The sequence below is a fragment of the Gymnoscopelus braueri genome (genome assembly GCF_963280865.1).
Source record: "Gymnoscopelus braueri genome assembly, chromosome: 18".
NCBI classification, from domain to species: domain Eukaryota; kingdom Metazoa; phylum Chordata; class Actinopteri; order Myctophiformes; family Myctophidae; genus Gymnoscopelus; species Gymnoscopelus braueri.
In genome coordinates this window covers 8,683,246-8,697,022 of record NC_137618.1, presented here as the reverse complement: position 1 = coordinate 8,697,022, position 13,777 = coordinate 8,683,246, and the positions used below count along the sequence as shown (strand labels likewise).

Genomic DNA, 13,777 nt, shown 5'->3' with positions numbered 1-13,777 from the left:
TTTGTAAATTAGATTTTTTTCGGCAAGATACTTATCGACCTGTTCATAGACTATTTTTTCCATGACTTTCGAGATGGAGCTAAAATGGAGTTTGAAGTTACAGTGGGTTTGTATAGGTAGGGGGCGTGTCTGAGAATAATTATATCAAATATCTAAATAGTAAATACTGAATCAAACATCTGAAAAAATGTCTGGAGTGAAACACAAAAGTAGACGTAAACAATCAAGTTTGAAAGTGAAATATCCCTTTAATTTTATTTAAATTCTTTATTGTATTTTATTTCTTTTATGTTCCAAAAATATATATAAAAAAATATATGTGCTCACAAAAGCCTGAGCAGACGTTAAAATGACCCCAACCATAATTATTTGAAAGTAAAATATCCCTTTAACTACTATTTATAATAAACCATACATTGACTACTAGTAGTGGGACATGCTAATGTACTTTTACTGTACATATATTTTTTAACTACTCGTTTATATGATGTTTTTGCCCATTACTGTATATTATAGTTTGTCTTTAAATGTTTCGGTGAATTTAATACACAGGACCCCAATGGAAACAAGCCATAGTGCTTTCTTGGGTTTAATCCTTTTAGCATCCTTTTGTATAGAACTGTACCTCTGTGCTTTTTTTTGCAAACTGTTAATAAAGTATTCAGTCAATCAATCAATCAATCAATGTCTTACAGAGCAAAACAAGGCAAAAAAGTATCGTTGGTGATGCACTAATCCCGCCTCCGTGTGCCTCTAAACCAATCAGAAGAGCAGATTGTTTCAGGAGGGCAAGGCGCGCTCAGTGCGTCACGTGTGTCGCAGCTGCGTCAAGTCAGTACAGTTAAACCACCGCACATGTATCCACGTTACCTTCAAAATAAAATCAATCAATTTGTTTGATTTATATGATTTACAGCAACATTGTAGCTCTATAATATAAATAAGAGCCTCACAAATATTAACGAGACAAAAGGCAATGCCTGAACATACCGTTTTTTAATATCAATACGTTGTAAATGACCGTTTACAACATATTTGTATGTAAATGTAGACTGCTTTTGATATCCATGACTAACCCATGCGAAAGTTATAGAGAGGTTAGTAAATGAACAGGTCGAAAAGTACCTCAACGGAAAAAAACGAATGTTCAAATTCCAATCTGGCTTCAGAACATCTCACTCCACACATGCCTACTCTATTTGACCGACCACATCCAAACGTGAGGTGGACTCAGGCAAATACTGCGGCATGGTCATGTTGGACCTCCAAAAGACATTTGACACTGTCAGTCACTCCATACTGATGGATAAGTGGAAGACCATCGGTTTTGATCTTAAGGGGAGAGAACAGCTAGGTATGCGGATGACTCGCCACTCCTGGTCTCGGGCATGGACAGATTGCAGGTTGAGGAGGCCCTTAGCTCTGAACTCGGTAGAATCTGCACCTGGCTCACTGATAACAAACTATCACTACACCTATGCAAATCTAAATCCATTCTTTTTGGGTCCAGAATAAACCTAAGACTTCACGGTCAAAGTGGGCGACATCACAAGGAAAGATGAAATTACCTACCTATATCTTAGAGGTCAACGTCTCAAGTGAAGAAATGGCGTCAAAAGTAATCAGAAAAGTCAACCAAAGAACAAGTTTTCTATTCAGGATCTCCTCACCTAGAACTCACCTAACCCCTGCTCATTATGCGAGGGAGGGCAATGGGCCTGGTCTTTCAGATATACGAGAAAACAGGGATATGCATGTACCTGTATCTGTCAGACTACTTCAGTAGCGTAAAAGACACACATAGGCACAACACCAGAAGGAGACCCACTGATCTCACTGAACCCAGTTTCGGCACAAAAATGGTGTCAAATTCGTTCTACTGCTATGCTGCCAGAATGTGGAATGCCTTCCAACAGGCATAACAAGTGTGACTCAGTACCATAGACTGTATAAATGAGCTCAGTACCCTCCTTCAAAACCGCTCTAAAAGAGCACCTACTGTACAGGTGGCTGCAAATCTGGCCCCTGTAAAAAGTAAAAAGTCTAAGCTTATCGCCGGAAATGACCGCCCCCTCACCCCCAACTGTTTACTGTACATATCTTTCTTCTTTCTTCTCTTCATTATTGTATATTATTGTTTGTCTTTAAATGTCTCGATGAATTTAATACTCATGACCTTAATGGAAACAAGCCCCCTGAGGCCTGAGGGCTTATCTGGGTTATCCTTTTAGCATTCTTTTGAATAAATCTGTGCCACGTGCCTTGTTTTTGCAAACTGTTAATAAAGTATTCAATCAATAAAACATTATATTAAAATGGTATTTTATTTTGTAGTCCCTTGAGCAACTTCCTGTAGTTCTTATTGTTGGGGACTTGACTTGACACAGTTTGTTTATGTTGATGGAGGAGGACTGCGCGTGCTGCTTGAAAGCTTTGATCAAGTCAGTATGGAGTTCGTTCTTATAATTGTTCATGATTAATTATTACATTTATATCATAATGTGCAGATTGCAGCTTGTAAAGGCTCTTTGCTTGCAAGCCTGATGTAGGTCTAAGTAGACACTTTTTGAGCTTTATTGTAAAACAAAGCCAGAAGAAGATGCTCAAATGATTCAAATGATCATTCAGATGACATCTGATCTGTCACTGACCCTGTAGTATTATGTTTTATCTATAAGGAAACGTTATTTCTATGATCTATACTGTGGTTCTCAACATGGTGGGGTCCTAGGGGGGGTTTCCTGGAGCTCCCCACCTAGATTGATAGTTAATGTTCACCATTATTACATGTACAAGTAAATAGAGAATATTCAACAATGCCTATTTTGGTCAGTTTGATACATTTTGATGATCTTATCTAGCCTTGGATCAAGACTATCAAAGATTATATGTAAATGTCAGAATCGATCAAATAAATCTAAGATAGTCTTGATTCTAGGCTAACTCTCATCTACAGTATCCTACAATAAATAGATACACACACACACACACACACACACACAGACACACACAGACAGACAGACACAGACAGACAGACAGACAGACAGACAGACAGACAGACAGACAGACAGACGTTGTCTCTATACCTACCTACAGTACTTAGAAAGTATACTGTCTAAAAAGTCTTAGACAGGAAAGGAATTCTGGACCAAATGACAGACCATATCAGACCGTATCATGCCAAACAACAAGAAAGTGTTCTTATTGTGGCCCCATGGAAAGATTATCTTATCAATTTGGGGGTCCTTGAAATTCAAAAGGTTGAGAATAACCTGCTCTAGGATGTGACTCTGAATAGATTTGATGACTTGTATTACCAGACAGAACTGGTACATTGGTGGGTGTTAATAAATGTTTTAAATAAAACAAAATTTAATAGGTTTTAATCCCCAAACCATTAGACAAAGTTACTGATTGTGTGTGTGTGTGTGTGTGTGTGTGTGTGTGTGTGTGTGTGTGCGTGTGCGAGAGCAGAAGGCCGCATGATGAAGCAGCTCTCTGCAGACACGGTGCGTCTGCTGTCCAGCTCTCAGGTCATCACCTCAGTGCTCAACGTGGTCAAAGAGCTGATGGAGAACTCCCTGGATGCTGGAGCTACGTGCATCGACATTAAACTGGTACGCTCCGTTTTAACCTATTAAAAAAAATACATCTGTGTCATTTTAGATTTTAGCTATATATATATAGCACATTTGGTTGGCTATTCAAAAATAGCAGGTATACGCGCTACGAGCTTGTAGATCTGCTATTTGTAGCTTGTAGATCTGCTATTTTTGAGAACTCGTCACAATTTGTGCAAATCTTTGAATATATATATTATTTTAATTTCTTTTTACATTTTTAACTCAAATCTTTGCTTCTGAGGGGAACAAAATATTTTGAGATGCGGGTCCGTGGCCAAATACATATAATCTTGGGGGTCCTTCACATGAAAAAGTTTGAGCACCACTGATATGGCAACATAGGTTTTTCAGAAAACTGTTAGGATTTAGAAGACATTTAGAGTTGGCCTCAGGTCTTAATTGGTTAAAAGGATAGTTCACCCCCAAGACTTGTCTATCGATTAGTCACCCCATGGAGACTTGAATTCATGGATATTTTTTGGTCGCATTCCTAAGCCAATAATCTGATGACCGGCAGTGGTTTTGGTAGGAGACACAAAGAGTCGCCTTTGTGTCTCCTACCGGAACCGCTGCCTACCGGTCCGCTGGTCATCAAATTATTGTCTTAGGAATGCGACAAAAACTAAAAAATATCCATGAATTCAAGTCTCCATGGGGTGACTAATCGATAGGAAAAAAAGTACTTTTTTGGGTGAACTATCCCTTTAAGAGAATGACCAATTCTGCTTTGGTGTACTGTAACAAAGTACATTTACTTGAGTAATGTACTTAAGTACATGTTTTGAGTATCTGTACTTTACTTGAGTATTTGTATATCTGGATACCTATGACTTTCATCCCACTACATTTCAAAGACAAATATTGTACGTTTGACTCCACTATATTACTAGGAAATGGAAAAAGTACATTATGAATTAACCACTTTAGCTCCATTTGAAATATAGTGAAAATAGCAGATCTAATTTTGAATACTTGAAGCAAGTATTCCAGTACTTTAACTCAAGTACACATTTGACGGTGCAACTTTCACTCGAGTAGTTGAGTAATATTTGACCAGGAGTATCTATACTTTGACTCAGGTACTTTGGTTAAGTAGTTTGTTCACCACATGTTGCAGCATGGTATAAATGTTGTGTTCATGGTGTTTCAGGAGAACTACGGCTTGGACCGGGTGGAGGTCAGAGACAATGGAGGAGGCATCCAGGTAGAGCTGCAACTATCCATTATATTATTCTAATTTTAATTTAGAAAATAATATTTATATATATATTATGTATATATATATATATATATATATATATATATATAATACTTAGCCGCACAACAGTGTCATACACAAATAATTAAAATAGGTCAGCTATTTTCACTATGTTTGAAAACGTTTTGTAATTTTTTGAAACTTTTCACCCATAATGATATAGGGATAGATTATTTAAATATATATATATTTAATTTTGCATAATGGATTAAATTGATTCGTTCAATTAAGTTAAGCGCTGCTGCACTCCTACATTCAGTTGGAGGACACCCCAGTGATGGCCGTCAGACACTACACGTCCAAGATCTGTAGCCATGACGACCTGGAGCACCTGGACACCTACGGTTTCCGCGGAGAGGCTCTGGGCTCAATCTGTGCCGTGGCTGAGGTGAGAGAGGTCACACATGTCATTTTGGAATGTGTCGTTTAGTTTTCTGGTTCAGGTTAACCCATTAAGACCTGAGGCGATTCTTAAAAATGTTTTCTAAATCCTAACAGTTTTTTGAAAAAAAATGAAAAATCATTTTTTCAAGATAAAAAAAAAAATAGCAGATCTACAAGCTCATAGCGCGGCACTCAGTGCCGCGCTATGAGCTTGTATATCTGCTATTTTTGAATAGCCAAAGAAATCTAAAGTGACACAGATGCGTTCCTGGTCTTAAAGGATTAAGAAGGGACCAGTTTCACCTCTTGATCAGCTATTTTCAAAAATAATCTTTAGCCCAAATAAGCAACTACACTTCAGAAACAAGCCCAAACAAAAGCAACCCGCAACTATGATGAATATTTACAAGCGACTTTACAGGAAAACAAGCCCAAAGTCGCTCATAATAAGCAGACCTGGCAACACTGGCAGGATCTTGCATGCCAGCGCCAGCTCGAACGCCTGCGCACAACAACTGTGCGCATCGGCCGACAGTTTGTGCTGAACTAAATGCCAACTTTTTGCCAACAGAGTTTTAGTCTATTATATATAGTCTGAAGTAGTCTGTTTGATGGAGAGTCACCTTTATACTGTTGGCCACCGAGCAGCTCCACTGGAGCAGTTGGGGGTTCAGTGCCTTGCTCAAGAGCACTTCAGCAGTGTTGGGGGGGGAGGGGTAAGGGGTGGCCATTCACGTCCCCATCCAGATCTTTTCTAATGGGCCAGGGAATCGAACCGGGAACCTTTCGTTACAAATTTGCTCGTCTGACCTTTAGGCCAAGCTAAAATGTAGTGAGTGATCATCCGATGATGTGTTGCAGGTGTGTGTCACAACAAAGACTAAAGATGACGACATCAGCACCCAGTATTCACTGGACCTCACTGGGACGGTGGTTTCCCAGAAGCCCTCTCACCTGGGTCAAGGCAAGTATCCTCTGAATGATGCAGTGTTTCGGTCAAGGAACGTATTTAAGAACGAAGGGATATCTACCTCATTTTCTCTGTCCAGCGATTTCAGCCGGCAGAGTAGTCGCACTTGGGTGGCAAACTGCAGCAGCAAGTTCGATGGAATGCATTGTAGTCAATGAGAGCCAGGTGGACCAGCTTATGAACAAACACTATTTCTGAACGACTGCGACCTTTGTAAAATACTCGGTCCAGATGTCCACACATTGTTTTCTGCTGTGTTGCTTTTCAATGTACACACTGTATAATGTTATTGAGGTTCTTCTCTGACTGTGCCAAAGTATGTGCTGTTATCGCGAGACTGTGTGTGTGTGTGTGTGTGTGTGTGTGTGTGTGTGTGTGTGTGTGTGTGTGTGTGTGTGTGTGTGTGTGTGTGTGTGTGTGTGTGTGTGTGTGTGTGTGTGTGTGTGTGTGTGTTTTATTGGCATGACTGGACCAATGCTACCAAAGCATTTCACGTCTCTATGTTTTCCAGAGAGACTGTGTTTCCCTCTCATGCAGTCCCCCCTGTGCTGTTCCTCCAGGTACGTCGGTCTGCGTTCTGAAGCTGTTTAAAAACCTGCCAGTGAGGAGGCAATACTACACCAACGCAAAGAAGTGCAAAGAAGAACTGAAGAAGGTCCAGGACCTGCTAATCGCCTACGCCATTATAAAACCTGAGCTGAGACTCACACTGACTCACAACAAGGTACAGTACCCTGTCTCTAGTTATACAACCTGAACTGACTCACAACAAGTTACTGTACCCTGTCTCTAGTTATACAACCTGAACTGACTCACAACAAGGTACAGTACCCTGTCTCTAGTTATACAACCTGAACTGACTCACAACAAGGTACAGTACCCTGTCTCTAGTTATACAACCTGAACTGACTCACAACAAGGTACAGTGCACTGTCTCTAGTTATACAACCTGAACTGACTCACAACAAGGTACAGTACCCTGTCTCTAGTTATAAAACATGAACTGACTCACAACAAGTTACAGTACCCTGTCTCTAGTTATACAACCTGAACTGACTCACAACAAGGTACAGTACCCTGTCTCTAGTTATACAACCTGAACTGACTCACAACAAGGTACAGTACACTGTCTCTAGTTATACAACCTGAACTGACTCACAACAAGGTACAGTACACTGTCTCTAGTTATACAACCTGAACTGACTCACAACAAGGTACAGTACCCTGTCTCTAGTTATACAACCTGAACTGACAAGTTACTGTACACTGTCTCTAGTTATACAACCTGAACTGACTCACAACAAGGTACAGTACCCTGTCTCTAGTTATACAACCTGGATTGACTCACAACAAGGTACATTCATTTAGCAGACGCTTTCATCCAAAGCGACTTACAATAAGTGCATTCAACATACTGTAGGTAGGCAAGGAAACTACTAATCATCAGAAGTCTTAAGTGCATTCTCTTCTAAAACAAGCAACTAAGAGCATACCTAGTAGCACTAAGGTAAAAGTGCAATGTATGAGTTACCTACTTTCTTAAACAGATGAGACAAATAGGAAAATCAAATGAGCAAGAGCTAAAACAAATAAGTGTATCGGCCGAGCTCATGCTTCCTTCAGGCATGAGAGCCAACTGACCTTCTTGTCACCTGACGGGGGAGTTTCCCTGGTTGGACGTAGCGCGTGGAAGGAACACGTTATTCCAACCAGTTCCCTTCCCCTCCATCAGGCGCCCCGGCTGTCATGGGGGAGGCGGTATAGTGACCAGGATTACTACATGTTTTTGTGAGGGTATTAACTACCCTAGGAGACACGGGGAGAACATGCAAACTCCACACAGAGTAGGCCCTTTCGCCAACCCCACCTAGGGTATGGGCGCTGATGACGCGGAGGAGAAGACACGCCCCCAGTGCCCACAGCGTCCCCGGCGGGAATCGAACCCAGGACCTTCTAGCTGTGAGGCGACAGCGCTACCGACTGTGCCACCGTGCCCCTGATAAAACCTGATTTTAACCTTGTTGTACAACGGTGTCGCATATGTAAAATTGACGATCTACGGTGTATTATCATACACTACCAACAGTGGTTCCCAGGGGGTGTCCCCAAATTATTTTGGGGTGGGGGGGGGTCCCCAGATGATTAGCTTAATGTGCAACATTGTTTTCTCACTCAACGGTAAACAAACCAACATACAGTATGAGTGTATACAGGGTATCTGCACATTTTTAAAGTTACAATTTAATGACTTTTAAGACCTTTTAAATACCAAATTGTCAAATATTACGTAAGAAAGAGGCATAGATTGTGACGATCTACAAGCTCACCACGCCTGCGAGGCGTGGTGAGCTTGAAGATCGGCTATTTTCACAATATTTATCTGTGGAACCGAGTCAAACCAAAATGAAATACCGACAATTCCAAGTGCTTGTCAGGGCGGGGGTCCCCAGTTCAAACATGACTATTTTGGGGGGCCGTGGCCCGAAAAGTTTGGGAACCCTTGCTCTACCAGATTAGTTAAAATAACATTTTATTCCAGATAGCAGCTTTGAAGCACATATTTGCTTTGGTTTTGTACCTGCCTGCAGGCCCTAAAATGCTCCTCTACACTTACACCCGACTGCCACTAGGTGTCTCCATCAGCCTCCATATGTGTCCTTCTGTCCAAGCAAGCCTGTTCCTTTTCCTCCCTGTGAAATCCTCTTGTTAAATTAACTCTGTGAGGGTTCAACCAAATGGTCCCGTACCCTCTCAGAGTTACAGCATTATAAGGGTCCGTTTGGTTTTCTAGCTATCAATCATTTAGCTGGGGACCCCCTGCAAATGGATAAAATGAATACTGGGGATTTGACTGTGTACTTGAAGGATTCAGAGTTATAATGTTAAGCAGTACTGTGTGTGTGTGTGTGTGTGTGTGTGTGTGTGTGTGTGTGTGTGTGTGTGTGTGTGTGTGTGTGTGTGTGCGCGTGTGTGTGTGTGTGTGTGTGTGTGTGTGTGTGTGTGTGTTCGGCGTCCGTCCGTGTGTTTGTGAACAGCTAATCCCCGGCACCGTTGGACCGATCGGCATGAAACTGTGCACACATATTCCTTGGAGGCCAACTAAAAACCTCTGCCCCAAATCTTTCACATCGGCCTGTTATAGCGCCACAGGATGGCGATTTTTGCAAAACAAATTTTTGGATGTTACTCCTTCCGATTTTGTTCAAACATCCCGTGATGTGATCAAGACGGATCTTTCAGATTTTTCATATTCCATCCTGATTGGCTAAGATTGGATTCTAAAGTTTGCAGGAGTGGCCTGTTTTGAACAAAATGTCTCAAATCATGAACAGCAGCGTCTGATTGCCGGGAAACTTTGCACGCACATTCCCTCTAGACCAAGTAAGAGATTCCACCCTAATTTTACAAATTGGCCACATGTTGGCGCTATAATAGGCAGATTTCTGTGAGCAGCTAATCTCCGGCACCATTGAACCGATCGTGTGAAACTTTGCGCATACTCCTTGGAGGCCAAGTAAAAGCCTCTGCCCCAAATTTCTCACATTGGCCTGTTATAGTGCCACCAGGAGGCCGATCTTTGCTAAACCCATTTTTTTTTGTCCAAACATCACGCACATTTGTACACATTATCTCTATGGTCATGTCATTAAGAAGTATCTCTCAGATTTTTCATATGCCATCGTGATTGGCTAAGATTGGCTTCCAAAGTTTTCAGGAGTGGCCCGTTTTTAACAAAATGCCTCAAATCATGAACGCAGCCTACCTGCCCTGGTGGAGACTAGTTATGTATAAAACAACAGCTGTAGTAATTACAACATAATGATGGATGGAGGATTTTATTTTGTCAAGTGTACAACAAAATGATAGAAGTATTTTAAAGAAAGAAGACGGTTGTCACTCTGTGGCTTTAGCATGTTCAAAAAGAACCCTGGTTGACCACAGTGCTGTAACAGACCAGGATGGAAGTAAATGACAAAAACAAACAAGTAAGCTGCAAGTTATGTTTTTTTTTAAATCCACAGTTAAACAAGCTGTCAAATATATTAGTGTGTGACGTCTTTCTCGATGAAGAGTTGACGGCTTGTTGATGGCCGTAGCAGCGAAGTTAGTCAAAATGCTGTTATTCCCACTGCTCAGTGACTGCTGGGCTGGCTGCCAGAGCTGGGAAGTAGCTAAGTGCATTTACTCAAGTATTTGCACTTGGGTAACATTTTGAGGTACTTTTACTTTACTGAAGTAATTTGCATTTTTCGATAATGTATACTTCACTACATAACAGAGCCAAATGTTTTACTTTTGACTCCACTACAATACAATTAGATTTAGATTATTATTACAATACATAGCCAATTAAGCCCTATTTTATACATCATATAATCAAAAATTGCTGCTCTACATCAAGCCCCCAGAGTTGCTGAGAAACATTGACGCTGCCACCCCAGTGGCCAAAGCTGGAACTGCAGGCAGGGAGAAATACATGCACGCGCAAAACATACTGAGAGATATTTATATTTATACATATAAATATGTAAACATATTATACATACATACATATGCATTTACATATAAATATGCATCTCAAAAGTGTATTTAATAAATATCTCGCGTTCAATCCTTGACACACGGGCTGCCGTAGAACGCAAAAAGGACACTAGTGCGCATGCTCATAACTCTACGTGTGGTCAAAATCGAACCAATAATTCTACTTCCGGCAGGTTTCCGGGTGCTTCAAAACGCCACTGAGCACATTCATTGAAATGATAGCTGGGGGCGGGGCAATCCGCCCTCTAGTTATATTATACCTCTATGCTCTACATGCTCAGCTTAGATCAGCTGATAAACGACATCACATGAGTGATTGAAGTGCTTGTAAGATCAGCTATTTTAGAAAGACTTTCTTTTATTACTCTGACTTTTTAAGTATATTTTGATGCCAGTTACTTTTGTATCTTTACTCAAGTAACATTTCTGATACAGGACTTCTCTTGTAAAAGAGTATTTCTACATTGTGGTACTGCTACTTTTACTAAAAAAACTACTGGCTGCCTGGGAACGGCGAGGTTGAATTTGGCTGATTATGACGCCTGAGTAAGCTGGTGAACACAGCTGCGAAACAAGTCCCAGATTTGGCTGCTGTCGTGGGGCAGAAACCTTGTATCTCCATATTTATACGTTTTTTTGTCTTTTTCCCAAACGAATGCCCTGATTCGTCGTACAAAAAGTGGCGTGCAAGAGTTGCAAAAAAATAAACGCCGATCTACAAGCCGCGATGCGCCGTGAGCTTGTAGATCAGCTATTTTTCTTTTGCTATTTTGAAAAAGTCTGCAAGTGGAAGTGGTTATGGGTTGTCTGTGGGTTTTTATATAAATATTGAACCAATGAAAAGTATTAACAAGAGCATGTGACTAAAATAATAACTACATTGGTTTCTTTGGGAACCAATGCAGGTTCTTTCCCCTTTGTTTTCATTTCCTGAAAAGTAACAGATTTGGACCTGAAGCCGATTCTACATGTCTCCTAAATCTCAACAGTATTCTGAAAAACGTATGTTTCTATATCAGTGGTGCTCAATCTTTTTCATGTCAAGGACCCCCAAAATTATATGTATTTGGCCGTGGACCCCCATCAAAATATTTTGTTCCAGGGACCCCCCAGAAGCAAAGATTTGAGTTAAAAATGTTCACTTTAAAAGTATTTATATTCAAAGATTTGCACACATTTTCACGATTTTTCAAAAATAGCAGATCTACAAGCTCGTAGCGCGGCACTCGGTGCCGCGCTATGAGCTTGTAGATCTGCTATTTTTGAATAGCCTAAAGTGTAAAATAATGCTTTTTAGCTCAAATCTAAAAATGACACAGTTCCAGGTCTCAATGGGTTAAGAGGTTTCCACCCGACGGCCTCAGTTTGCTTTTCAGGTTGCAGCCAGTTTGTGCACCAGCTGAGAGGGAGAACAAGGGGTCACAGGAGGGACAGAGTGAGGGGTGAGCAGTGGTGGAAAGTAACTAAGTACATGCACTCAAGTACTGTACTTAAGTACAATTTTGAGGTATTCTTTTTTACTTTACTGGAGTATTTCCAATTTTCAATGCTTTTACTTGTAGATCTGCTATTTTCAAAAGATCTTTTGACATTGTATTCATTTTAAAACCTGTGAAATGGGACATTCTGCAAAATGAGTACCTTCTACTTTTATACTTTTAAGTACATTTTGATACCAATACAACTCAAGTAAATTTTGAATTCCGGACTTTTACTTGTAACAGTATTTCTACATTGCAGTATTGATACTTTTAGTACTTTTTCCACCACTGGGGAACTGGAGGAGGAGGAGGGGGGGGGGGAGGGGGCACACAACGCACACGCCGTATACCTTTCCTTGAAATTAAATTTGAACTCGTCAGGGGAGAGGTGCACTTGCCCCCATTTTGTGCCATCAGCACTCAAAGTCGTCCTTGTATCCCGTGTCTCGAACTTTGCTCTTCCAGGCTGTGTCGTGTTTCACAGCTTTCTCCGAGAACTGTTTACAGGAGCGATCCTTTTACATGTGCCAAAATGTGTATATCACAGCAGTGGACGTGCTCCGTGCTGCACAGCGCATGCTTTCAGAAATCAACACCCGGGAAGATATATACCGTATGTATACTATCACCCAGCGGGATACCTACCGACCACAGACTTACCGTGTATTTGGCTGCAGAGCGGACCCCCCCCCCCCATCTCAAAATGCCATTGACCCCCCCCCCCCCCCCCACCCCCACCCCATTCCAAGATTTGTGTTGTTAGAATGTTTCAAAAATATTTCACATTTTTCTCATTATTTTCCAAGATTAAAAAAAAAAAAGATATCAGGTCTACATGATTTTGTTGCTATGTTAACTCATTTTGCTTGGGGACCCTCTGGAACCCCCTCAAGGTCCCCTGGGGGGTCCCCAGACCCCACTGTGATAGATCACCTACTGTTCGGGGTGAAATGTCACCCCACCACAAGGCACACTCCTGGGATGTGAAAATAATGTGTCCTGCTTTAGTTTTTGTCATGTTAAATGTCTTACTCACCCACATGTGTTCACACACACAGCTGACACACGTCTGATAACGTTTGTTCATTATTTCAGACCATGTGTGATCAGCAAGAGATGCAATGACAAAAAAATCTGTATTAAATGGTATTAAAAGGCTCATTGTTGTATGACTGGGTGTTAAATGAAAATGACTTTATACCTTATATAAAATGTTACTGAATGCTTAAAGGGATAGTTCACCCCCAAAATGACTTTTTTTCCTATCTGTTAGTCACCCCATGGAGACTTGAATTCATGGATATCTAAGACAATAATTTGATGACCGGCAGCGGTTTCGGTAGGAGATACAAAGAGTCTCCTTTGAGTCTCCTACCGGTCCGCTGGTCATCAAATTATTGGCTTAGGAATGCGACAAAAACAAAGAAATATCCATGAATTCAAGTCGCCGTGGGGGGACTAATTGATAGAAAAAATATATATTTGACTGAAACATGTCATTAGTAGCTCAGAAATAAAG

General features: G+C 40.9%; 1 protein-coding gene across 2 annotated transcripts in view; it reads left to right on the top strand.

Moving 5' to 3' along the window:
* Positions 1–2,405: 2,405 nt before the first annotated feature.
* pms1 (PMS1 homolog 1, mismatch repair system component) overlaps positions 2,406–13,777 on the top strand; it is a 43,038-nt gene continuing 31,666 nt past the window's right edge. For both annotated transcript variants that reach the window (XM_080456993.1, XM_080456992.1), the window contains exons 1-6: positions 2,406–2,441; positions 3,475–3,617; positions 4,774–4,827; positions 5,141–5,269; positions 6,127–6,229; positions 6,796–6,959. In XM_080456993.1, coding sequence (XP_080313119.1) covers positions 3,483–3,617; positions 4,774–4,827; positions 5,141–5,269; positions 6,127–6,229; positions 6,796–6,959 — 585 coding nt within the window. In that variant the 5' untranslated portion in view covers positions 2,406–2,441; positions 3,475–3,482. The remainder of the gene's footprint in view (positions 2,442–3,474; positions 3,618–4,773; positions 4,828–5,140; positions 5,270–6,126; positions 6,230–6,795; positions 6,960–13,777) is intronic.